This window comes from Elgaria multicarinata, chromosome 12, assembly GCF_023053635.1.
Source record: "Elgaria multicarinata webbii isolate HBS135686 ecotype San Diego chromosome 12, rElgMul1.1.pri, whole genome shotgun sequence".
Taxonomy (NCBI): Eukaryota; Metazoa; Chordata; class Lepidosauria; order Squamata; family Anguidae; genus Elgaria; species Elgaria multicarinata.
The window spans coordinates 17,625,809-17,650,752 of record NC_086182.1 but is presented as its reverse complement, the minus strand read 5'-3'; the positions used below and the strand labels follow the sequence as shown (position 1 = coordinate 17,650,752).

At 41.8% G+C, this 24,944-nt stretch overlaps 1 protein-coding gene across 1 annotated transcript in view; it reads left to right on the top strand.

The window, feature by feature from the left end:
• Positions 1–24,944, top strand: part of KCNU1 (potassium calcium-activated channel subfamily U member 1) — a 75,491-nt gene that overhangs the window by 37,709 nt on the left and 12,838 nt on the right. The window contains 3 exon segments of the mRNA XM_063139490.1: positions 13,093–13,192; positions 16,977–17,201; positions 18,475–18,649. Coding sequence (XP_062995560.1) covers positions 13,093–13,192; positions 16,977–17,201; positions 18,475–18,649 — 500 coding nt within the window.

The window sequence follows — 24,944 nt, the reverse complement described above, 5'->3', positions numbered from 1 at the left end:
GAATCTTTCTACTATTATTAGATCAGTGGTTAACAATGGAGTGGTCATGTGAATGCACCCTCAGTGGTAAATACTGGGGTAGCCATGTAAATATCCCTCAGTAGAAAATGTCAAATTGGCCACATAAATACTCCCTCAGTGGTAAATACTAGGGGTGTTGGAGGAATCCCCTTTGGGGTGGGTGGAACTCCCCTCCAGACTCTGACTTGACAACCACCAGTTTGCCTGACTCAGCCCTGGCAGATATTTGAGCTCTCTACGGTGGCAGTAGTAGTAGAGGGAAGAATGGGAGCACTACGGCCCATGGTGCTGCCCTCTCACCCTCCTTCCATTGGTGCTGTCGCCAAGAAACCATCATCCCCCTCTCTATCTGCCAGAGTTGGCAGCCACTGGCAGGGATGAAGGGAACGTTGTTGTGGTAGCTTAGGGTCCACCCAACCTGGAATGAGTGCACATTCTGTGATGTAGAGAACATCCAGGGAAGGTCCCAGATTTTGGGGACACACCCCTGGCTCAGCTCAAGGGCAAGGTGAGCTGAGGACAGCATGGGAATCCAGTGAGCCCTTAAAGGGTCATTCTTCCACATGACGGCCATCCCTAGTAAATACCGGGGAAGCTATGTGAATACTAGGGTTGTGCACGGACGTCATGATTCACTTCGGATCCCAATTCGGACCTTCTGAATCAAGCCCTATTCACTTCAGGTTGATTTGGACCTCCCCCAATTTGCTTCAGATCTGTTTTAGGGCGGTCCGAATCACCCCAATTCGCTTCAGATTCGGGATTCAGATCTGAAGTGGTGCACAGCCCTAGTGAATACACCCTGAATGGTAGATACAGGGGTGAATACATGAACACACTCTCAGTGATAAATGTTTGGGTGGCCATGTAAATGCACCCTTTTGGGGTGGCCACGTAAATACACTCTCACACATGCACACCATTGCACTGTGCCAATTCATTCAGAAGGGAAATCATCATTAAGTTTATGACAGTGTCTTTCCCCTCCTCCCTTTCCCCATAACATAATTTGAAGAAGAACAAAAAATAAAAAAGTCCTCTCTCAACCTGCTGAAATATCATTATTAAAATGTGCATGAAAAGTCAATTATGCCAGAGGGAGGTATTTAAGAGAAGCGAGTTTCCATACTGTGGGATTACACCTTGGGGATTACAGATACTGCTGAAATCTTTGCAGCTGTTTAACTTAAAAGAGGAGAGGATTTTCACTGTCAGATGTTCTATAGCCCTCACAAGAGGAGGGCAAACACGGAGGGAAGTCATTCTTCCTTTGGCCCTTGAAGCTAAGTCCCACCATCAAATGGCGGAGAAGGAGATTACCCCACTGAGGGTTACCCCTGTATTACCTACTAGGGATGTGTATGTTTTTCTTTGTGAGCAACTTCACAGGACTTTTGGGTATGACACAGAACTGGCAACACTCAGACAGTCTAAAGAATCCAGAGTGGTGTTGTTTGTTTGTTTAAAATGAGGGTTGCAGTCCTTATGATATTAGTGAGCAGAAACTATTGGAAATATATACGGGCAGCATTAGAATAAAAAAATACAGAGCGTCTAGGTATAAATGGTGATATTTCTGCAAAACGTGTTTACAGTGCATGCAATTTATTTCACTTAGGCTGCAGTCCTATGCACACATACCGGGGAGTAGGCCCACTCAGTACAGCACAACTTACTTCTGAGTAAACATGCACTATTATAGCCTGCTTTTGTTCCAAGGAATTCAAGGCAGAGCACATGATGTCTCTCTTTCCAGAGTAGGAACATTCCGAAGAACCATGCTGGATCAGACCAAGGGTTCATCTGGTCCAGCATTCTGCTCACACACTGGCCAACCAGCTGTCCATGAGAAACCCACAAGCAGGGCATAAGTGCAACATGACCTTCCTGCCCATGTTCCCAAGAACTGGTGTATATTGGCATGCTGCCTGTGATAATGGTGGTAGCTTATAGACATCAGGAATAGTAGCTATTGATCGCATTATTCTCCATCCCTTTGTCCAATCCCTTTTAGAGACACCAAAACTGGTCACCAGCACTATTCCTTGTAGAAGTGAATCCCATAGTTTAACTAGGTAGTGTGTGAAGAGGTTCTTGCTTTTATCTGTCCTGAATCTCTCACCAGTCAGCTTCCTGGGTTGACCCCCAGGTTCTAGTATTTTGAGAGAAGGAGAGAAGAAAATGTCTTGTGATCCACTTTCTCTTCATACATCATTCTGTACACCTTCATCACATCTCCCCTTACTCATTTCCCCCCTAAGCTAAATTGTCCCAGCTGTTATAAACTTTCCTCATAGTTGCCCTTTTCTGCATTTTTCCAGCTCTATAATATCTGTTTTTAGTTGCAGTTGTACACAGTATTTTAAGCGTGGTCACACCATTGATTTGAATAAGGGCATATGACCTTGTTCCTTTCCTTATTATATACCTAACATGAAATTTGCCCTTTTCACAGCAGCCACACACTGGATTAACATTTTCATTCAGCTTTCCACCACAACCCCAAGATCTCTTTCTTGGTCATTCACTGCTAGCTCTGATCCCATCACCTTATATTGATGGGTTCTAAAATGATGTCATCTGCCCAGAGTTCTAGGGTAACTTATGGATCCTCCTTGCTCTGGCAAGTGAATGAGGTGATAATAAAGCATTCAAATTCTACTATTGTTTGTGACAGATTACCATAAAGGAAGTCAGAGAATGAGGACAATGGACAATGTGAGGCTGGATACTTCTTTCCTTTCATTTGATGGAGCTCCTACATCACACTATGACCATGATGGTTGGAACAACAAATAAACAAACACACACTAGCAGTTTATAATGGTAATAGTTCTTTACAAGAACATTGCATTTTGAATTAACAGAAGCTTCCCTCCACCATTTTAGAAGCTTTCTTTTGCCCTGTGTCACACTTGTTCTGCATTTAGTTGACCTTTATTGCTGAAGCCATCAAGTCTTGGATTTCATTTGTGTTGTGCCTTCAACTTCAGCAGCAGAAGTGTTGTTTGATACATAAGAGTAGACACAGACATCATCAGTTGAGTGTTTTATCGCACTTAAGGGTCTTCGCACATCCACCTTTCACACACCTCCCACTCATTTTTCCATCACAAAATAGACCCCTTTTAACCCATCTTTTTGTGCCACCATTTCCTGCTGTGTGCAGGAAAAGCGGCTGTGTATAAATGGCCCCTGAATGAGCCATGTGGTGATTGTTGCTTCCTTTTTCTTTCCTTCTGTAAAGAGAACACTGCTATTGTGAGGCCACAGCGATAGAGAGCCAGTGTGGTGTAGTGGCTAAAGTGTTGTACTGGGAGCTGGGAGATCCGGGTTCTAGTCCCCACTCAGCCATGGAAACCCACTGGGTGACTTTGGGCCAGTCACACACTCTCAGCACAACCCACCTCACAGGGTTGTTGTTGTGAGGATAAAATGGAGAGGAGTATTATGTACACTGCCTTGGGTTCCTTGGAGGAAAAAAGGCAGGATATAAATGCAATAATAAAAATAAATAAACAGCGATGGTAGGGAAACATAAAAATCCACCCGTCCGATGATGCTCACAAACTGGGTTCAGCAACACATGTTAGTTTCTATCCTATGAGTTACAAACAAGACAAAACTGAATTGTTTAACCAAGCCAAACGTTCATTGAAAGACCAAAGACACCTGAGTTAGATGAAAGAGAAATCTTGATCTAGAGAAAAGAAAAGAAAATGCACGCACCAATTTGTGTTCCTTCTTAATTGAAAATTATCTAACATCTGGATAATTGCTCGTAAGTACCTGTTGAGTTGCTGAGATGCAGTTATGGCACGTCAGCCTCTTTCATAAATCTCCAGAATTTAAAATTTTACTCTTTGATGCTTCCCATCACATCCTGGTCCAAAGGCAAGTTGGGTTGTGTGTGTGGTGGGGGAGAGAAATGCAATAATATGAAACACTTCTGCATTCACTTAATCTGGCAGAATGCATTACACTCTTTATGAATGTGTAGGAGACGGTGTGCAGGAGTCTGCCAAAAGGTCACCGATATTTTTGGAGCGATAAATCATGAAAGGGGAAAAAAAAAAAGATTTGCATGTTGGCTGTATAACATTCAGGGACGGATTAGAGAGAGAGAGAGAGAGAGAGAGGAGAATTCTTTGAAGTAATATTTCTCCGCTGACTTGTTTTATTAGCTCCCTTTTAACATGTTACATTATTGCTTATAGAATTTCATTTACTTGGATTGGCAGCTTGATAAATATGTCTATTGGCGATGATTTGGATTGCTCTGGGCATTAATATTATTAAAACCTGTCACAAGGAAATGTCTGAAAGATGACTTACTGTAAAGATTACAGCACAAAATAAATCACACAGTGGTATTTGTTACCGTTTATGGCCTCTTGGAGCCAAGTCAATCCCTTTTTATGTTGCATTATTTTTCAAGTTTTTATAGCTTTACATTATATATCGCTGTCAGAAATGAACAGATGGGGTGTCAAACATGAGCTTTCTGAATAATTCCCACCCTCGGGTTATTTGTGTGAAGGACAAGTGTAAAACTCTGTTTCCAGAAAAAAAAAGGAGACAGGCAGGGGTGGGTGAATGTGTTGTTACATTAAATCTCTCTCTCTCTCTCTCTCTCTCTCTCTCTCTCTCTCTCTCTCTCTCTCTCTCTCTCTTTCTTTTTTGTCAGCTTGGACAGGGTGGTTTTAACTTCTGACCTCACCTGGCTTCTACCCCATACTGGGGCTTTCAGAGAAATTCTAGCTGCCTGTCTTTTTTATGATTTTTCTGGAGGAAAATCCTTCTCGCAAACACAAACAAACCAGAAGGCAGCACCTGGCCCAACAGAAATGTTACTCGCCACTTACTTACTTTCTAGATGAATGGGGAAAACAATCCACCAAATCCCAGATGCCTTTTCACTGTATAGTTCATGCACTGTATAGTACATTTCTCTGATGCATTCTGGAATGGTGCTACATGCACCTTTTCCCTAAGCATACTTTTTTGTGTGTGGTATACTTGTTAGCTGAAAAATGCTATTTGCATTCTGGCTCCTGTATTTTGTAACTGTTTCTGTTGGCATTTACGTGTTCATTTCAGTGGCTGATTTCGCTACAACGTAGCACCAACTTCTCATGGGCGGGCTTTATTTGATATTCAGTCTTTGCTAACTCTTGTTGGTGAACGTTAACAGAAGGAAAGGGAATGGGAGAATCCTCTATCTCTTTTGGCTCCATCTAGAAGAGGGGCGAGGCAGGTGTTCCATTGGAAAAGTCCATTGGCATGTGAGACCACTGGTGGGTGGAACCATATCTGATGGTGGGTGGTGTTTGCAGGAGTATGGCATTGCCTAGTGCTATCTATCTTTCATCCCATAGGAAATTAGGCTGAAGGTTGCATGTGGTCTGAAGACTGCAGCTTTCCAATCATGAACCACCAATGAACTCCTCCTTCCTCAACCTCACTCTTTCTGAGCCATTTCCTGTTTTCTTTTCTCGCCCATGAGCATTCATTTACTCACCAGGAGACTATTCCCCATGAGGACACTTCTCCCAGATCAAGAGAACTTGGCATGACTCACGTCACTCTCAGGAAGTGAGAGTGGCATTTGAAGTCATATTCTAGCTGAATTGGCTTATAGGATACGCCAAAGGACTCTGAAATCCATCATGGATTCAGGAAGCTTGGTTGTTATTTGTTTTCCAATAGGACCCACATTGCACTTTGAATCCCTTCAGGCACTGAGTCCATTTCCATGAGTCTTCGACTATATGTACTTCAGAGATCCTTATACCCCAACACCACCCCAGCCAGGTCATGCCTTAGCACATCATGACCTATAAATGAGGTGCACTGGAAGAGGGGGCAAATATGATGTGCTACTATGTGACGTAGTAGACATGGGGTTCTTGCACACCAGCATCAGTATAGTTTTCACAACCCATATATAGCCTGCAATTCCCCACACCTGTTGTGTGGAAAGATTGAGGATCTGTGCACCTGAGAGGCCTAATTAAATCCCTGGATGGAATCCTCCCACCAATGACCATGCACTGGGGGCGGGGGGGAGTTGGTTATCCGAATCCACCCTGCCTAATCCAAGTGCAGAAGGATGAGTTGGCTAATTAATGTTGCCTGTGAACTTGTGTAAACCATTCTATTTATAATCTGGCCATCTCTTGATTTTGTGTGGAGGATGTAGAGGATGACTGAAGCCCCTAGCAGTACTCATGTTGTATTTTAATTACCACAGTAATTCTAACCATTACACATACATCATAAATCGCATCATAATGGCCCTAATTTAATTGTCGGATGGGGACTTGAGTTAAATGAATGAAGGGGATTAATATGGTGGTCTAGGCTCTAAGGAGTGCAGATTTGCAACATACTGGATTTAAACTGTGAAAAGAGAAATTGCGTCTCTTTGGGAAGACCAAGTCCTGAATACTTCAGTGTGAATATGACATGCCCCATGCAGTAAGCCAGCATTAGACCTGTTAATCTCCATTTCGTTCCCTCAATAAGGGAGAGAGCCTTATTCCCCCTATGGCTTAGATCCAAAGCACAATCTACAACATACACAGGGGGACTCTTGCATTTGAGCATACATAGAATTTTCTAACATGGAAAATGAAGAAGATGCCATTGCCCTTAACAGTTGCCAACCAGCCTGTAGACATGCAATACTTATAAATAAATTAACCAACTAACTAGCTGATAATCAGTGGCCAAATACAATAAGGTTCTGTCAGCAATGCCTCATAAATGACAACATTGTCGGGGAGATTATTTGTTGTCACTGTCAATTAATGCCTTTCTGCTTGTCAAGGTCATGGTTTTGCTCTGGTCCTCTCCACCCCACTTGTCTGGAATAGAGATAGGTGAGAAATGTGTTCCTTTTTTAAAAAATGTAAATTTACCAAATGTGGACATCCCAAATCAGTAAGTGGACCAGAACACTATTGCTCAGCGAAATCCACACATCTCTGAATTTTGTGGCACACTTCTTCACTTTTTTTTTTTTTAAAGCACACATTAGGGGAAGTCTCACATAAAAAAAAATAGTATACTGGGGGGAAAGTGCACAGAAAAAATGTACACAATTATGAAAATTACTGAAATGCATCATAACAGGGAATATAGCTTGGAGAAATGTATAAATTTGCAAACAACAACAACAACAACCAATCACAAAAATCCATATATTAGGTTAAAGTGCGCATAAAAATAAAAATATTAGGAGTGCACATAAATCTACAAATACTAGGAGAAGTCCACATACAACAATGTATATGCATTTTATTGCAAATCAAGCAGTGGTTGGAAAAAATAATGGAACTAAAACTGTGTGTTGCCATTGGCATACTATGCAGTTTCACCATCTCTAGTCTTCAGCCTTCAACTTATGTTCCAGCTGTACCTATTTTCCTCTCTATGGTGCATTTTCTACAGAGTTTCCTATAGCTCCAGTTTGGCACATTAATACACAAACGACAATGCAGAGGAAACAAACCCTGGGAAGGAAGTCTGCACATTAGGCTGAGTTTTTAAACAAGGAACAGAGAAATATCTCAGATGATCCCAATGCATGGACATGTTCAATCATACAGGAGAAGGTGGCCCAGTTGAATGGGTGTCACTTACTGAAAAGGAAGAGTAAAAATCTATCTGCAACAGCAATTTTCTCAGATGATAAACTGTGCAAAAAGTGTGTAGAAATATGGAAAATAGGTTGGTCTTGCTACTAACTCCTCTTGGCCATTGCATGGATGGATAATATGATATATCCCCTCCATTTACTTTCACAGCTATAGATGGTTCATATGGTTCATCTCTCATTCTCTCCTACTGTCAATGATGTTACGCTTACTCCGGTCAAGGAAGCTCGTAGCCTTGGCTTTATCTTCGACTCCTCGCTCTCCTTTATTCCTCATATTCAGGCAGTAGCTAAATCTTGTCGATTTTTCCTGTATAATATTGCCAGGATTCGATCATTTTTGTCTGTCTCTTCTGCCAAGACGCTTGTTCATGCACTGGTTATTTCACGGTTGGACTACTGCAACCTTCTTCTCTCTGGCCTTCCTTCTTCTCACATCAGTCCGTTGGTTTCTGTTCACCACTCTGCCGCAAAGATCATCTTCTTAGCTCGCCGCTCCGACCATGTTACTCCGCTTCTGAAATCTCTTCATTGGCTTCCAATTCACTTCAGAATCCAATATAAACTTCTCCTGTTAACCTTCAAAGCTTTTCATGGTCTAGCTCCTTCCTATCTCTCCTCTCTCATCTCACACTATTGCCCCGCTCGTGCTCTTCGCTCCTCTGATGCCATGTTTCTCGCCTGCCCTAGGGCCTCTACTTCCCTTGCTCGGCTTCGTCCATTTTCTTCTGCTGCCCCTTACGCCTGGAACGCTCTTCCAGAACATTTGAGAACTACAAGTTCAACCACAGCTTTTAAAGCTCAACTAAAAACTTTTCTTTTTCCTAAAGCTTTTAAAACTTGATGTTGTGCAGACTTCTACTGTTACTTTCTACTGTTAGTTTTACCCTACCCTGTGCCTGCTTACCCTACCCTGTACCTGTTTGCATTCTCTTCCCCTCCTTATTGTTTTACTATGATTTTATTAGATTGTAAGCCTATGCAGCAGGGTCTTGCTATTTACTGTTTTACTCTGTACAGCACCATGTACATTGATGGTGCTATATAAATAAATAAATAATAATAATAATAATAATAATAATAATAATAATAATAATATGGGCAATGCCACCATCAAAGCTCCTCTACAGGATGGGATGGACCTCACATGCATCCTCACTCACATGGAGGAAATACACCATCAACCGGGGTTAGCCTATGTACTAATAGCACATTTTTTAAGCCTATGTACTAATAGCAAACTCATTCACTGAGGTTATGTAGCCAAAATGGCAAAATCAATAGCGGGGAAACCCCAAGTTTTCAGAAGTTTTCCCTCTTAAACACATTTTGCATGTGTGGTTCCCCCCCCCCCCATTTGTGAACTGTATTGCAAAATTCTAAAAACTGAGACTGTTGGCTTATAGCATCATTTCAGTTCATAAGCCGGTTTGGAAAATGTGAATTTGGTATATTTTCATTAAAATGAGAACTCAAAGAGTTTCTCACTCATCCCTAGTCTGGGCATGCCTTTATAAAAATAGAAGATCAAAATTAAACATTAGTCTGAACAAAGGATGTACATTGATGGTGCTATATAAATAAATAAAAAAATAAAAAATAAAAATAATTTATTTATTCTTATTTACAATAATTATATACTGCTCCCCATTCAAAATTTCAGAGTGGTGTACAAGATAAAATAAAATAAAAATAGAATAAAAACACATTAAATTATTATTATTATTATTAGTAGTAGTAGTAGTAGTAGTAGTAGTTTTAAGCAAAATGTGAAGCGAACTGTTGCTGGTCATCAAGGGAAGGCTTCCTGGAACAATGATGTTTTCAGGAGGCACTGAAAGGAATACAAAGCTGACGCCTGCCTGACCTCTAGAGACAGGGAATTCCACAGGAGGGGGGCTACCACACTGAAGGCTCTTCCCCTAGTGGACTCCAATCAGAGAGTAGGTCTATATGGAACCACCAGGAACATGCCCTCGAATGACCTCAGTGAACCACCAGGAGCATGCCCTCGGATGACCTTAGTAGCAAGATAGACTCTTACTACTATATCTGTACCATAAGTTACTACACAACACAGATAGAATCATATGTAATTTAATAGGATTCTATCTGGCTACTAAGGGAAAGGGTTGATTTGGTGGATAAAATTATGATTGAAATGATAAATTTTGTTTGGTGATTGGTTTTGCCTGTCTACAGTGATTTTTGCTGATTAGTGGTTGGGGTGGTATAACTAAGTATCCCCTTTCAATTACAAGCAATGCCTCTAAGTATGTGTTAATTTATTAAGTTTCACTTTATGGTAAGCAATACACTTATTATTAATCAAGTGGTGTTAATTTGCGGTAATGAAGTATGGGGGTGGGAAAGGAGGCATGGGGTTCCCAAAAGAATAGCATTAAAGGAACAAAGGAATTTTCTGTAGCCATTGTTAAGGAGGAATTCATATATTCCTACTGGTTTTTTTTAATGTGAAAACTCCCACCATTCCTCATTATTGGCTCCACTAGTTAGGGGTGATGTGAACCAAAGTCCAAAACATCTGGAGGGCCACAAGTGAAAGGAAATGATCCTTTGTGAGATCTAGCTTTGGAAGTAGGAACAAAAGAAACTCTCTTCTATTGGTCAGTATTGGATTCAGGGGTGTTGGATTTTGGCAGGTGGGGGTTTAAGAAACATGCCTTCCCTACTTCCACATCTTCACTGTTGTCACTACTTCCTGTTCACTTGTTCCAGTGTTGGCTCCAGGTTTTGGAGGACCCCTTGGGCAACACCCTCTCAGTCCTTCCCCTGAGTGAGTCTACTCACCATTACGGTCACCAGCAGCTTCTGCTCTTCATCCTCTTTCTCATCCTTGCTTGCCTGACAGGCAGAGAGCCAGTGAGCAAGTTGGTGGTGGCATCTACTGCTTTTCCTTCCCATGGACTGGAGGCAGATGGACAACCAGGTTACAATGGTGAAGAGGAGAAGCTTTTTGGATGTGGGGCCTCAATAGATGCCCAACCTTGATGCTGGCCCTGAATTACTGCTGTTTGGGGGCACAATCCACACAACTGTCTAGAGGAGAAGGGCATGGCATGTGACCCACCATCCACTGTTGTCATTGCTCATGAACAAATGAAAACAGAGAGAAAGCTAGGAGAAGCAGCAAGACAGGAAGTTACAAAAGTTGGTGACGGACCCTCTATTTGAGTGTCGGCATCAGCAGGTGTGCAGCAATGCCTCCCTGAGACCACCTCTGCTCCCAAATTAAACAATGTGTTCTTCTTGTCCAGCGTTGTCTGCTCTCATTGCAGCAGCTCTTTATGGTTTCAGCATGAGAATGAGATCACAAATTTGGAATGGCCATTTGAGACTGCTGGAGGACCACAAGCTGCCCACGGCTTTTCTAACTTGCTTAGACAAGCAGGGCTGAGCAGAATGATGACCAGGGTTGTGAAATCCCCTTGGAACTCTGGTCCATGCATTCATCCCAGACCCCATATGTCTGTGGTTATTTTCCTGGAGATCCCCAGCATAGACACTGCTTTCACTAGAATGATTCACTGGTCTTCCAAGAAAAGTAGATTCCTGAACGGCTCACATCATTTGCAGAGAATATGGCAGATGGGGAACATTAGTTAAGGCACCAAGAGATAGATGAGCATCCCCCCCATTTTTCTTCTTCTTTCACAACGATATCTAGAGAAGGATGCCTTTGTGATGAAGTGTGTTTCAAGCAGCCTTGCCTTTTTATTTCTCTACCCAGGGCTCTGACAGGTGTTCCCTCTGGGGCATAGATGCTTCCTCTACCGTTTGAGTGAAGGGAGATATCATCTGTGACAGCTTGTGTACATAGATCATGGTTTTATGATGATGGAAAAGTGTGCGCTGATTGATTTGCTGAGCTGGGCTGAGTTAAAAGAGCTTGCAACAAGATAGCTTCCCTCTTGCCAAAACACAATTTAATCAGCAGCTGACCGATCCATCATCCGGGCAGGAGGGAGGAGGTTTCAAATGCTGGGGAGGTGCCATATGACTAATGGACAGAAATGTCTATTCTTGGCGTAGGCGTACTGAGATACACTGGCTAATTTATCCTCCCATATTATCCACTAATATTAGCAATCCCTTTTAAAGAAGCCTGCACGACATGGCAAAGAACAGGACCCAGTGCTGTGTTTTGCTTCCTGCTGCGTAAACCCGAACCCAAACATAAATTCTAACACCAGCTAGTCATCGAAGGTTGGAAGGGTATTTGGCAAGGAAGTCACTGCAATTAATTTCTGGCTTCGCTAAGAGATCAACCCCCCTCTCTGTGGAGTGTGTAACTTATGCTGATTTCATGATGAAAGTCTATTTGTAAATCCTGGGAATTGTTTAAGACAGGGGTGGCCATCTATTTAGTTTCTTACTGGAACCCTGAGGTCCATCAAGCAGAGCCAGGTGTAAAATAGTGGCTGGATGGGTGAGTGTACACGAAGATTGAAGTAGTAGGACAATTTTAACCATATGCTCATCCCAGGAAATTATGGTCCATTCCAGAATCAACCTCACAAGTCCTTTCACACAAAAATCCACCCCAGGTTTTAAGCGTTCTTTTTCAGCATCCTCATCCTCTGCAGGAAAGAGCTTTTTAGTTGTTGCTACTGTTAAACAATTGGGAATCAGAAACGTTTGCTGATCTAATGCTAATCACCCAGACATCTACCAGTAGATCCCAATTGACTTTCTGCCCACCTGTGACTTAAGGCAACAAGGCAATGTGTGCTTTTCCATGCACTTTCCTAGAAACTGAAGTTTGGGAGTCCTTGTTGATGAGATAAGTTGATGTTAGCCAGGCCCCATTTGTCTGTCTATCACCAAATTGTGTTACTTCTCCCTTTACACACAGAGCCGGCCTTGGGATGGGTGAGCTAGGCAGTCACTTGGGGTGCCGAGCTGTTTTTTTTTTTAATTTATTTGTTTAGAATTAAGCCTTCTGTGTAGCTGCACTTCCTAGAATATCCATAAAAGGACTTGAGTTCCTTTCATGGGTATTCCAATAAGTTTGCTGGCTATAAGATTGCCTATCTTTCAAAGATTGGGGAGGGGGATACTCTTTTCTTGAAGATGTAAGCATGTATGGCTTCATTCTTAAACAACAGCTACTACAACAACATCCCCATAATGCTCCCTAAGTTACCAGTAAGCAGAAAACTCACCCCACACACACACACACATACTAAAAAATTTTGGAAATTGGAAATTGGGGATGTTGTCTTGATAGATCTACACCAAGCAGGATATAACACTTTGAGAATAGTTTGAAAATGGTATATGGAATCTGTCCTGGGCCTGAACAGTTATCAATCCCGTTAATAAACCATTATTACACAGTAGTGTTATCCTCATCATTTTCATCCTCCTCCATTAATTTGTCCATGTAGGTTTCCTGAACTCATGGAAGAATTGAAGGGTGATACTTCACTAGACTCTTCAGGAATGTTCCACTGGTGTGAAGCGGTGCCTTTTGAACAGGCTCTCTTGGTAGGATCTATCTATCTATCTATCTATCTATCTATCTATCTATCATCTATCTATCTATCTATCTATCTATCTCTAGTATAGAGGTTAACTTATCAACATAGCTGCTGTTTTTTTCAGGACCTGCATGGATGGATCAGTCTATTTTGAGTCTGTTTCACTTGTGCATGTGAAGTCCATTTTGTTCCTTCCCCACTTCTGTCTGTCTGTCTGTCTAGCAATACCAAATGACAAAATGTTGTTGAAAAGGAAGAGGAAAAGAGAGAAAAGTATACACCACTGGCCATGGAAGTCAAAGCACTATGGCAACAGGAAAAGGTCACTATTATTCCATTAGTCACATCAGTCACTGGCAGCACATCAAAAAACTATACAGAAAACCTTCAGAAACTGGGCCTACAAAAATACATCCACACCAACATGCAGAAAGCAGTCATAATTAAAACATGATCAATTGTCAGGAAATTCTTGAATCTGTAAAAGACAGTATGACTTGGCAATGCCCATCATGTCCGCCTGGAAAAACCACCATGAGCGAGAAAGATGACGACAACAACAACAACAACAACAACAACAACAACAACAACAGAGAATTCCTAAAGCATTGGTCTCAGTATGGGTGGGGGGAAGGAAAAACTAGTCAATTTGGAACTGCAATATCTCAAGAGAAATGAGCATTTTTAGAAAATTTCCTAGTTCAGGACAGTACATGTGATTTCAAAACAATCTCATGACACTTAACATTTGCATTGTTCTTGACCTTCAATATATGAAGTACATCTATCCCCCCCCCTCATATTTTAGTCCCCACCCCTTAATAGTTCCTATTAAAAGGTTACAGAATGGATCTTTTCCATTGTTTAGCACCACTTGACAGACTAATAATTGGATTTATGGCACGTTCCACTAAATACAGCTTGAGGTTTCATTATTCAATTTAGACTAATCCAATTAGTTAGAGATGATCATTTAATTTGGCTATGATTCTAATCACTCATCAGCAAAGTTCCCCTGACATGAATCTTTTATTTCTCTCCAAAGGAAAAAAAAAAACATTGTAGAGAGAGTGTTTTATGAATGTACTGGCTCGAAAGTCCTTGATCGGGAATGTGGACATATACCATGTACCAATCATGTAAAGATTTCTTCAGTCACACCTAATTAATTGTCACCTTGTCATACCATTTGCATGGTAATCATTCAGAAGTGAGTGCTGTGCAATATGATACAACATGACATTGTCAGGTGCCCAGAAATCCAGAACTAAGGGATACAAGAGATCCAAAATCAGGAAAATAAATTCTTCCTACTGAATCTATAGATGGTTTTAATTTTAGAGTGAATTGTGTTGAACGTTGTGTTTTCCAAAGGGCATGAGTGACTAACTTCTAGTTGAGTGGTCACTACGTTCAACATCTAAGGTTCTCCTCCGGGTGTCTACTCCGAGAGAGGCTCAGAGTGTGGCAGTGAGGGACAGGGCCCTTTCAGTGGTGGCCCCCAGACTCTGGAAGGATCTCCCTGACGAGGCTCGCCTGGCGCCAATGCTGCTGTCTTTCCGGCGCCAGGTTAAGACTTTCCTCTTTACCCAGGCCTTTAGCGGCACATCTTAATTACCCACATGTTTAGTTTTTTAATGGTTTTAATGCTTTATGTGTGTATGTTCTGTGTTTTAGATTTTAAATTTTGTATACTCATTTTTATCTTAATTTTAGAATTTTTGTAAACCACCCAGAGAGCCCTGGCTATGGGGGCGGTATATAAGTGTAATAAAATAAATGTTAAATAAACAGCTGATTCATACAAGTTGATGGATCTCTTTTCAATGAGTTACTGGAGGGATCCTTTCAACAGTAAATTCATGGATCTTAGCCTTACTTTACAACAAGGATGAGCAACAAGTTTGGGACCACTGTTCATCCCCAGATACCACCAGGGGCTGCACACTCAACCTGCCACCATGCCACCAAACTGCCAATGAATTTTGGCAGTGTGATGGAAGTGGCAGCAAAAACGCCTCATTCCCACTTCATAAACAAGGAATGTGGTGAGTGTGATCCTTGCTTTAAAGACAACCCAGGGGGGATCTGCACGTCGCTCCCAGAGCGCTTCTATGTGACCCCAGAGCACCCCGAAAATGATAGTCTGACTTCCCTGTAAAAGAAACGAGGAAGAGCCGTCCATGCCGCCGCCGCCGCCGCCGCCGACGACGAGGAGAGCTCTCCGCCGGAGAGGAGAGCTCGGCAAAAGAAGGCGGGTTAGAGAGCTTCTTCCGCTCTTCACCCCGCATGGACGGCTCTTCCTCGTTTCTTTTACAGGGAAGTCAGACTATCGTTTTCGGGGTGCTCTGGGGTCGCATAGAAGCGCTCTGGGAGCGACGTGCGGATTCCCCCCCCATGCTCCCAGATGTTCCAGAAGAGCATAATTTGCCATTTAAAAAGGTGCATGAACTCACCACACACCTTATTTTGAAGGGAAACATGTTTCTTTTTTCTCTGCTATCACACTGCAGCAGCACTTTGGGAGTTGGCAGGGGCTGCAAAGCAGTTCAGGGATTGCAATGTAGTTCAGAGGTTGCATGCAGCATATGGGCCATGTTTAGCACAGCAGAGATTAAGGAACTCTAAAGACACCTACAGAAGCAAAACCTGAGCTCATCAAAGCTCTCCAAGTTCCACCATGAAGCTCATTCCATGTAGTGTCCATTTGAGATTGTGATTTCAGGGGGGTGGGGTTCTTCTCATATGGACACTGAAGGCATTCAAGAGGTAGCTGGACAACCATCTGTCAGGTATGCTTTGAGGTGGATTCCTTCATTGAACAGGGGGTTGGATTTGATGGTCTTATAGGCCTCTTCCAACTCTGCTATTCTATAATTCTATGATTTGTAGTTATTTTGTGTGTATTTTCCCAAAATATATGCATTAATTGTACACATCTTTGAAATATATGCATTCTTCTCCCATTGATTAATGCATGTTTGTGAGCATTCCCCCACCAGAAGAATGCATTTTTCTATGCACATTTTACAAATGTGCACATTTTTTTCAAATATGCACATTTTTTTCAAATATGCACATTTTTTTCAAATGTACTCATTCTGTTGTAAGAGGCGGGGGAAGGGGTCCATGACTCACACTGTAAGTGCAGAAATGCACAGTCTTCAACTGCAAATCATATGCTCAGTTTGGGAGATGTGAACTGAGTAAATCCAGATTAAAAATGAACTGAAATAAATGTCTCATACATCCCTAAGTAACGTTCAAAAACTTGGATAATGTCTAGGCTGAGTACTCATTCCCCCTGGGACCTTAGCACCTCACTTAAGCTGTTGGACTTGGAAGTGGCATTTGGGAAACTGTTGCACATGCATGGGTCAAATATTAGAACCAACAGGGTGGGTGGGGGCATAAATAAGCTTCCATAAGATACCATGACTCATATAGTTGTCCTTAGTGAAAATAACTGAGACCTGGTGCGCTGCAGTACTGTAGAAAGGACAGAAAGCAGGAACGCTTGAGGAATTCAGTCTTTGAGCATTCCAATCCAAATTGACCTGATCCACACCTACTGGACTAATGTGTACTTAGTGATGTAGTTCTTGGTTCAAAAATGTACCTAAATGCATACAAAAATGTATTTTCTGTCAGGTATCTGTTTTCCAGCCTAAGAATGGTTCACGTTTTTTGGAATTATTATTATTATTATTATTATTAATAATAATAATAATAATAATAATAATAATAATAATAATAATGTTCTATACATAATTCTGTTTTGTCCTATTCAGAAGCGCAACAAGAAGCAACTCACTAGTCTGCATGATCACATTGTAGTCTGTGTGTTTGGAGATGCTACCTCAACACTGATTGGGCTACGGAACTTTGTGATGCCTCTACGAGCCAGTAACTTCACATTCAATGAACTGAAGGACATTGTCTTTGTTGGATCTCTTGAATATCTCCAGAGAGAATGGGAATTCATCCAGAATTTCCCAAAACTAGCCTTACTGAAGGTATTCATGTTTTTTATGTATAATACTTCTCCCCAAACTTCTTCCCTGGCAAATTAATTTATATAGAAGCATGGAAACGTGGAACTCAGCACTCCTCAAAGTAAGTATAACGTGACTTTATGTTCAATATCCAACCCCTGCAAATGATTACCTCATGTTAATGTTATAATTCAATATAGCTGTGGTCCATTGAGGTAAATAGGTTTTCCTCATATGAACATTATTTTTTCTATTTATTTTGGGGGCATCTGGGATTTCCACAAGTAGTTGAAACATGATACTGAGTTGAGTTGTTCAAGAGGAAGAGTTACAGTATGCTCAGGGCATAATTTAAGGAGGTTATGCAAAGTACCTTGGGAGCTAAATCTTTGCAAAATATAGAGGAACAGACTCACCCCTGCACCATGATCATGAACATAGGTAGCTCCTCTATTGTCTTCATGGTCTGGTCAAAATAAGCTATATGTTATATAGAGAAAAAGACATTCCTCCCATGGCATTTGTTTGCATTATGGTAGCCACTTGGATTTGAATCTAATGAAGATATTCAGCCAGCTTTGTGCAGGACCTCTTTCACATTGGGCTGGCAGGGATTTTTTTTTACATAGGAAAGGTCTACAAGCTGTATGTGCACCTCAAGGTACAGCCTGCACTGCTTTCTTGTCAAAAATGTTACTAACCATGTGCCACTACTCCAGTACAAAACTGAGAACACATTGGCCTGACTATGCTTGTTGGTCATGCCCGAAAAAAATAAAGTAAATCCTGGATTCCCCTCCCCCCCCCCAAATCATCATGTACAACCATTATTGAGTTCCTCTTTGAAATTAGGTTTTTTCATTCCAAAGCTGTTGCATGAAACTCCAAGAGGAACTTCACAGATCCTTTGACTTCCACTTGAACCTAGCAATGCAACACACCCCAAACTCAAAGAAATCCTCCTTTTTGCTATTTGTTTCTCCATATGGGGAGGTTTTCCACTTCCTGGGTTTTTCTGTTTGCAGTCCTGAGACCCTCTTGCTAGGCTAGGGTCATCAGCCTTTCCTTAAACTGAAATCTGTCCCTTGTTCTAAAGCATTATCATTTTCATATTTCCAATAGAAAATAAGGGACGGTGGGTATTTTTGTCAAGTGTTCCTGGTTATGTGCTGAGCCATGTTGATGTGGCTCAAGAATCTTGGGGAAAGCTTCAAAGTTTCTGCATGAAGTCAGACTTTTTTCAGTGCTCCTATTCCTTTATTCTCCGCCCCTCCCTACTTTTTTTTCTTGCTAGGGCAGTGCACTTTCTTGTGAAGATCTGAAGGCAGCCAACATCAAGTACTGTACTATGTGTGCCATTGTCTCAGCCCATGCCAGAGGTTCTGGCAATCAAACCCTAGTGGATACAAAATCTATCCTGGCTACTCTGAACATACGTTCCTTGCAGTTCAAGCTAACTCCATCAACAAGTAAGTGGAGGAAACAAGTGAAAGCACCCCAGTGAAATGAACAAGGCAGACCTGATTTCTCACCTAGTAGAACTGGACCCATGTCAACATGCCTCTCCTCAACTTTTCCACCCCATACTGGGGTGAAGAATAGGAACAAGGGTTAAGTCTTTGCCCCATGTCTAAACATGCCTAGAATGGTGTCCTCAAAAACTGAAAGTCCATTCTGAGCTCATGTGTTCAATTTACAAATAGGAGAAGTTCAAGTACCATTCTTGCAGTCTTCTCTGCAAACATATTATACTGAAAACTATATGATGATGATGATGATGATGACTTTCCATACAAAAATGTACAAATTAGCAGAAGGTGCATACAAAAATGCATATGTTAGTGAAAAGTTTTTTTTGGTTTTTTTTTAAAGAATTATATTAGGAAAGAAGCAAATTAGTAACTGCAACTAAAATAAATAAAACAAAGATTTTAACCCAAAATGTATTATATTAGGAAATACGCTTGCAAAAATGTGTATATTAGGCAAAGTTTGTTATGAAATGTATGTATTTGGAGAAATGTACACAAAAATGCATATTCATATATGCATATTCATGTTCAGGGTGAAACAAATTTAATATCGGAAAAACAAAACATAACAAAAAACTAAGAGAAACCAGAATTGACAGATTTATCCATCCCTAGATTGGGATTCCTGTAGACAGGCTGGGATTATAATTATTAGGGGTGTGCACGGACCCCCCGCTCTGCCCCGCGGGCTGATCCGAAAATTTTGGATCGGCCCGCTCTGCGCCGCTCTGCCCATACTCCGCTCCTCTTCACCGCGGAGCTCCGGCTCCGAATTGGAGCTCCGCAGTGGAGGGGAGTGGTGCCAGGTAAGGCCGGGAGAGGATGGCGGGGGGGTTACCAGCAGAGCCCGGTAAGGGACCAAGGGGGAGGGGGGCCTTACCTGCCTCCGTCCACAGTCCCTCGGCTTCTTCAATTGAGCTCGCAGTTCAACCAGGAAGTCTGGGCCGCGGCAAGTGCGGCCTAGACTTCCTGGTTGAACCACGGGCTCAATTGAAGAAGCCGAGGGACCGCGAACGGAGGCAGGTAAGGGAGAGGAGGGGGGTTTACCGGGCCCTGCCGCTGTCGCCGCATGGGGCGACATCAACAGGGCCCGGTAAACCCCACTTACCTTTCCAGCGGAGCTCCGGATCGAGGCGAAAGATCCGTCTTCACCTCGATCCTCTTCGCCACGCTCCGCCAGCCCCCAATACTCTTTGCCTCCACCTTAAGGGCAGGCGAAGCACCCCGCTCCGCTTCTAATTCGCCCATCCAATTAGAAGCGGAGCACATCCCTAATAATTATGACCTTCCTTTAAAATAATCTCCAGCATGACAAGATTCTTTTAATTCGAGCCTCTCATCCTCCACCTTTCATTTTGGAATAGAGTCAAGATTTGTCCTCCTCTTGGGAAAGATTAATATTAATTAATTTGAAATGAGTTGGGAATGGACCTCTCTCCTAAGTGGTCTGGCCATTTCTTCATTATAGTTCAGGAGATATTAGAGCACACCAGTTGAGCCAAAACAGAGATTAGAGGGAGAAAGGGAAACTGAAAAGAATCTGACTGATCATTATGCAGATAGCTGCACAGTTAATCCTGGGGATTGAGTGAAGACACCCCCTCCAAAAAAAAAAGGCCATCTATACTATACTATGATGTGAATCAGTTCGTTGGGACAAAAAAAAATCTGAAAGTGCCTCCGTTTCCCCAGGGCCAGACCAATCACTAAGGCGAAAGAAGTAGCCACATCAGAGTGCAGATGCTGGAGAGCAGGGAGCTGGCCAGGAAGCATGGATCAGTAGCAACATATTGGAGGAGAGAACTGTGTGTGCTAAATGGCCTTTCCTGCACCCCCAATGCTAGTCTGTTTCCCTCAGGAGTGGTGGAGGATGCTGTCCTGTCAGCAGTGTTGAAGTGAGATTGAGCTCCCCAACCCATCACCTCTGTGTGGAATGGAGGGCACCATCTTGTCCTTCACCTCAGCCACCCCATATCTTCCTGAACATTCCATACAGTGCTCAGCCAAGAAATCTTGCTGTCTGAAGTGGAGCCCAAACCAGGCCCCACCCATTTTTATGAAGGCCATTTTTAAAAAAAACAAAACAAAACAAAACATCAATCTTGCTCCACCATTGAGTCACCAATCCTCACCTTCAATGATCCCCTGTTCATGGTGCCATCTGAAACAGAATGCTTCACCCTACCAGAGCTGGACCTGGCTCCATCTCTAAGTGTTTCCTCTAAATGAGGAGACTGATTTTAATTTTAAAAAATGATACTTGGGGCAGAAATTTAATTATTTCCCCCTGGTGGAGGAATGTTATGAAAGAGGAAGAGGAAGAACAAGTACTTATTTTTCTAGGTAGAAGGAAGAAGCTTGCTTCTGATGGTGCCATCACATGGTTCCATGGATAATTTACCACATTTTCCAAGTAGCTGTGGTGAACGATAAATCTGACAATGTGGAAGGGGGCACCTTCCTGAGAAAGCTTTGGCCATAAACGAATGGCACAGAACAATCCACATGAGGTGATACCTTCCTGTCAAAAATAATTCTATAAAGTCACCCACAGAGAAAGTTAAACTGTGATATGAAAGGGAACAAATTCAGTGAACTCAGTTTTTTCAGTCTTGAATGCGGCATAATAGTTCCATGAGCTAGAAACAGATTTAGACTGCCATTGTAGGCACACTTTCCTGGGAGTAAGCCCCACTGAACACAGTTGAGCTTCCTTCAAAGTAAACATTAATAGGCTTGCACTGTTAATATGCCTTTTTAGTTAGACTTTGTGTCTATTCTTTTTAAAAATAAAGACAATAAAAAACCTGCCTTTTAAACGCAATGCTTCTCAGTTGCTGACAGACCAGTTTTTGAGTTGTTTTGACATACTGCCACCCTGCTGTTCCTATTCAGTTGTTATTTTAAACTCTGCAACAGTAGATAAAGTCTCTTTGTTTCACATCAAACAACTTTGCCAAAACTTCTTTTTTTATTTTGTCAAGGAAATGATGTAAACTCGGAATGCAACTTCCTTTAATAATTCAGGGTGGGACAGGATCAGGAAATGTTTGGTTTACATATTGGCAATGATAATAAAGCAGGACTAATGTTTTACATGGGACCAGATTGCATTAGGGACTATGAAGGGACACCGCCCCCCCCCCCCCCAATCTGCTTTAGAGGCTGATTCAGAGCTTCTGAATCAGCCCCAATCCCTGGGCCAATTCGAGCTAGTTTGACGTGCTTCAGATCCAGAACTGAAGAGAGAGTCAGAATCCAAAGTGGGATGGATATTGTGGGTTCCTGGGCATAAGACCAACCAGGCATCCATTTGATTCCGCACTCACCCCCTTGCTCCCTGCTCCCCCCTCAACCCAGTGAGCCACTCCCCCACCTGCCCATGGAACTTTCCTGACCCATCCAGCATTCACTTGTCCTCAATGAGAGTCGCCATTTTTGAGGACGTTGGCAACTCTGCCATTTCCTACATCTAATCTTAAACTATGATGGCAGTAAACAGAAATGGCCATTTATGTCTGTCGTAGTTTGAACATGAGATCTAGAAACTGGCAGAACCACCATCCTCCTTAAAACGGGCACCTCTCATCATGGACCTTCGCCTTCGTTGTTCTTTAACATGAAGCCTCAATCACTCTGCTGTGGTCAATGGAACATCATCCTCTGAATACAACAGATGGGTTAGGGTTAAGGTTACTTATCAGGTAGTGAGGACTCTCAAGCTGCATCTGTGCTAGTCCCTTCACTCAGGTCTGCAACCTGCCATTCTCCATCGTCCTTGGAAGAATCCAAGGGAGGCATAACAAAGAAGTTCAATTCACCATGGTTTACAGTATCAGAGGGCAGTGATGAACCTTTGCTCTTACCCTCCAAAGACCTTCTATTCACCTGCCAGACACAAATTCATGAGGTGAGGCCAGCTGGGACAATTGTTCCAAGGAGAAGGGTGACAGAGGGAAAGGTGGTGATTGGAGAAAAAGTTCAGGCCAAAGATCTATTCTGTCTCCAGAATTGGTTGGACAGATGCTGCATCTAAGTAGGTTGAGATATTTATATTCATCATGTCCATTGCTAGTCATTGAACATTCCTTGATGGATTTATTCTGAAAATTCTGTTTTCTAGAGATCAGTGGAAGCTCAATACCCGCCCCTCTCACTTCTACTTCAAAATGCAAGACATTTTAAACATAAACGGAATCTTGATATGGTAACAGAAACTTACACACACACACACATACACACACCATTTTCTAGGGTCAAGGTAACTGTTTGAAGCTACAAGTTTTTTCATGGAAAAAGTCTGATTTCTTAGTATTGCTCTAATTAGTAGCCTGTCATGTTACATCCCAAGCAGGTTGGCAAACCTAGGTACTGAACTAAATAATCTATGGCATAATCTAAACATACAACAGTAATTAAGCCTGACAACTTAATATGCTACTGCAATTCAAATATACAGTAGAAATGTGCAATTAAGTAATCTTTTGTAATAGCACCCTGCCATGATGAGATATTTCAGGTATAGGGCTGTGTACTGTTTGAGAGCCAAAATATTGACATAGGGAAAATGTCACTAGGCTATGAGTGGGTGCATATTCAAATTAAACAGAGTCATATCTGAACAGGGGTAATGCTGAAATTCTCCTCGTCTGATTTTCTCCAGGGATTTCAGCATTAGACATAAACGAACAACCACACATCAATCAGTTGCACTCTCCTGAAAACTATTTATTTGTTTGTTTGTTTATTTAAATCTCTTATTCTTTCCTTCCTGAATATGAAGAAAGATGCACATTTTGGTAGCTTTGAAATGCCTGAGCCCCAATCCACAAGTCTACCCCAAAGGGGTATAGGACCTTCCAGTACAATATAGCAGGTCATTCAGGGACAAGGAAGAATCTACAAAAGTCAACTCTTCTCTTCTGTTGTTAGAGCCTCCCACTAGATCAAAGGCTTTCCTGAAAGTAGAAGTGCTTCCATTTAGGGATGTCACAGGAATCCAAGAGGTTGGTGGAGTCTGCTGGTCTCCACTTGCCCCACTTGGTCTCCCAGACCCCAGTTGCATGTAATGTTGCATAAATGGTCCCTTTACAGCCACCGGTTTAGGAAAACCCCACAAAATGGCACCCGGCAAGTATGGAAAGAATCTCATCCCTACTTCCATTCATGGAAATGATGCATTGGCTAGAACTAGAGATGTGGAGATTTTTTAAAAATATGTTCCATCTGTGTTTCACAGATTGTCAGGTACCTTCTATTCTATTTTCCATTCATTGATGGAGTTGTTTTTCAAATTTCCTCAATTTGTGCAAATGTATGCTTGCAAAAATGCACAAATCCTTCCACCCCAGCCCCCAAATGTGCATTTTAATGTTTTAGCCTATGGAGGACTTTTACATTTTCAGCCAGTGGATTATTATTATTACTATTATTATTATTATTATTATTATTATTATTATTATTATTATTATTATTATTTAGTTAAATATCTTTCTATGACAAAATTTGCATGTCTAGAAAGTTGTTGTTTTTAAATGGTCCACAAGTCTGTGGAACCCATGTGACTCGGGAAAAGATGGCCCACCGCAGAATCCCTGGGTCAGATTCATCAAATTCCAACTAATTTCATTCTTTTGTATGTTTCTCTGACATCCCTAGATACAAACCTCAAGTTCTCTTTCTTATTTCATCCAACTGGACTGTGATGGTTGGTCAGTTATCTGGACATTCCGACATAACTAAAATAAAGCCAATAAAATAGCTAAAAATTAGTTCTATGATACTTAATTCATAATTTTATACATTTGAGCAATGTAGATCTCCTCTCTAAGACACTGAGAATTTCACTGTCTTAGGTGGGATCATCTTATAGCATGTCTAAAACAATTTTGTTGCCTCAGTCTGTTTTCACAATTTGCTGAGTGACTATAGGCTTCATTGACATATAAATTGGATTAACTGCTGCACAGAAGTTCCCCCGTATCCTATAGGATTGTATTTGTCTCCGTGTGCTCCAAATCTGCTTTTTAATTCCTTTATCTTGTGACATAAATATCCCACCAACATGTTTAATACCACCCAAATTCCTGCTTACACAGCCAATTCAGGTTTTAATCCAATTTATTACCACCTTGGTAGTGTGACCTTGTTTTCTTCATTAACATATTGGATGGAGAAAGAAATGCAGCAAATGCTTTCCTGGATTTGAAACACAAAGTGAGGAACTCAATGC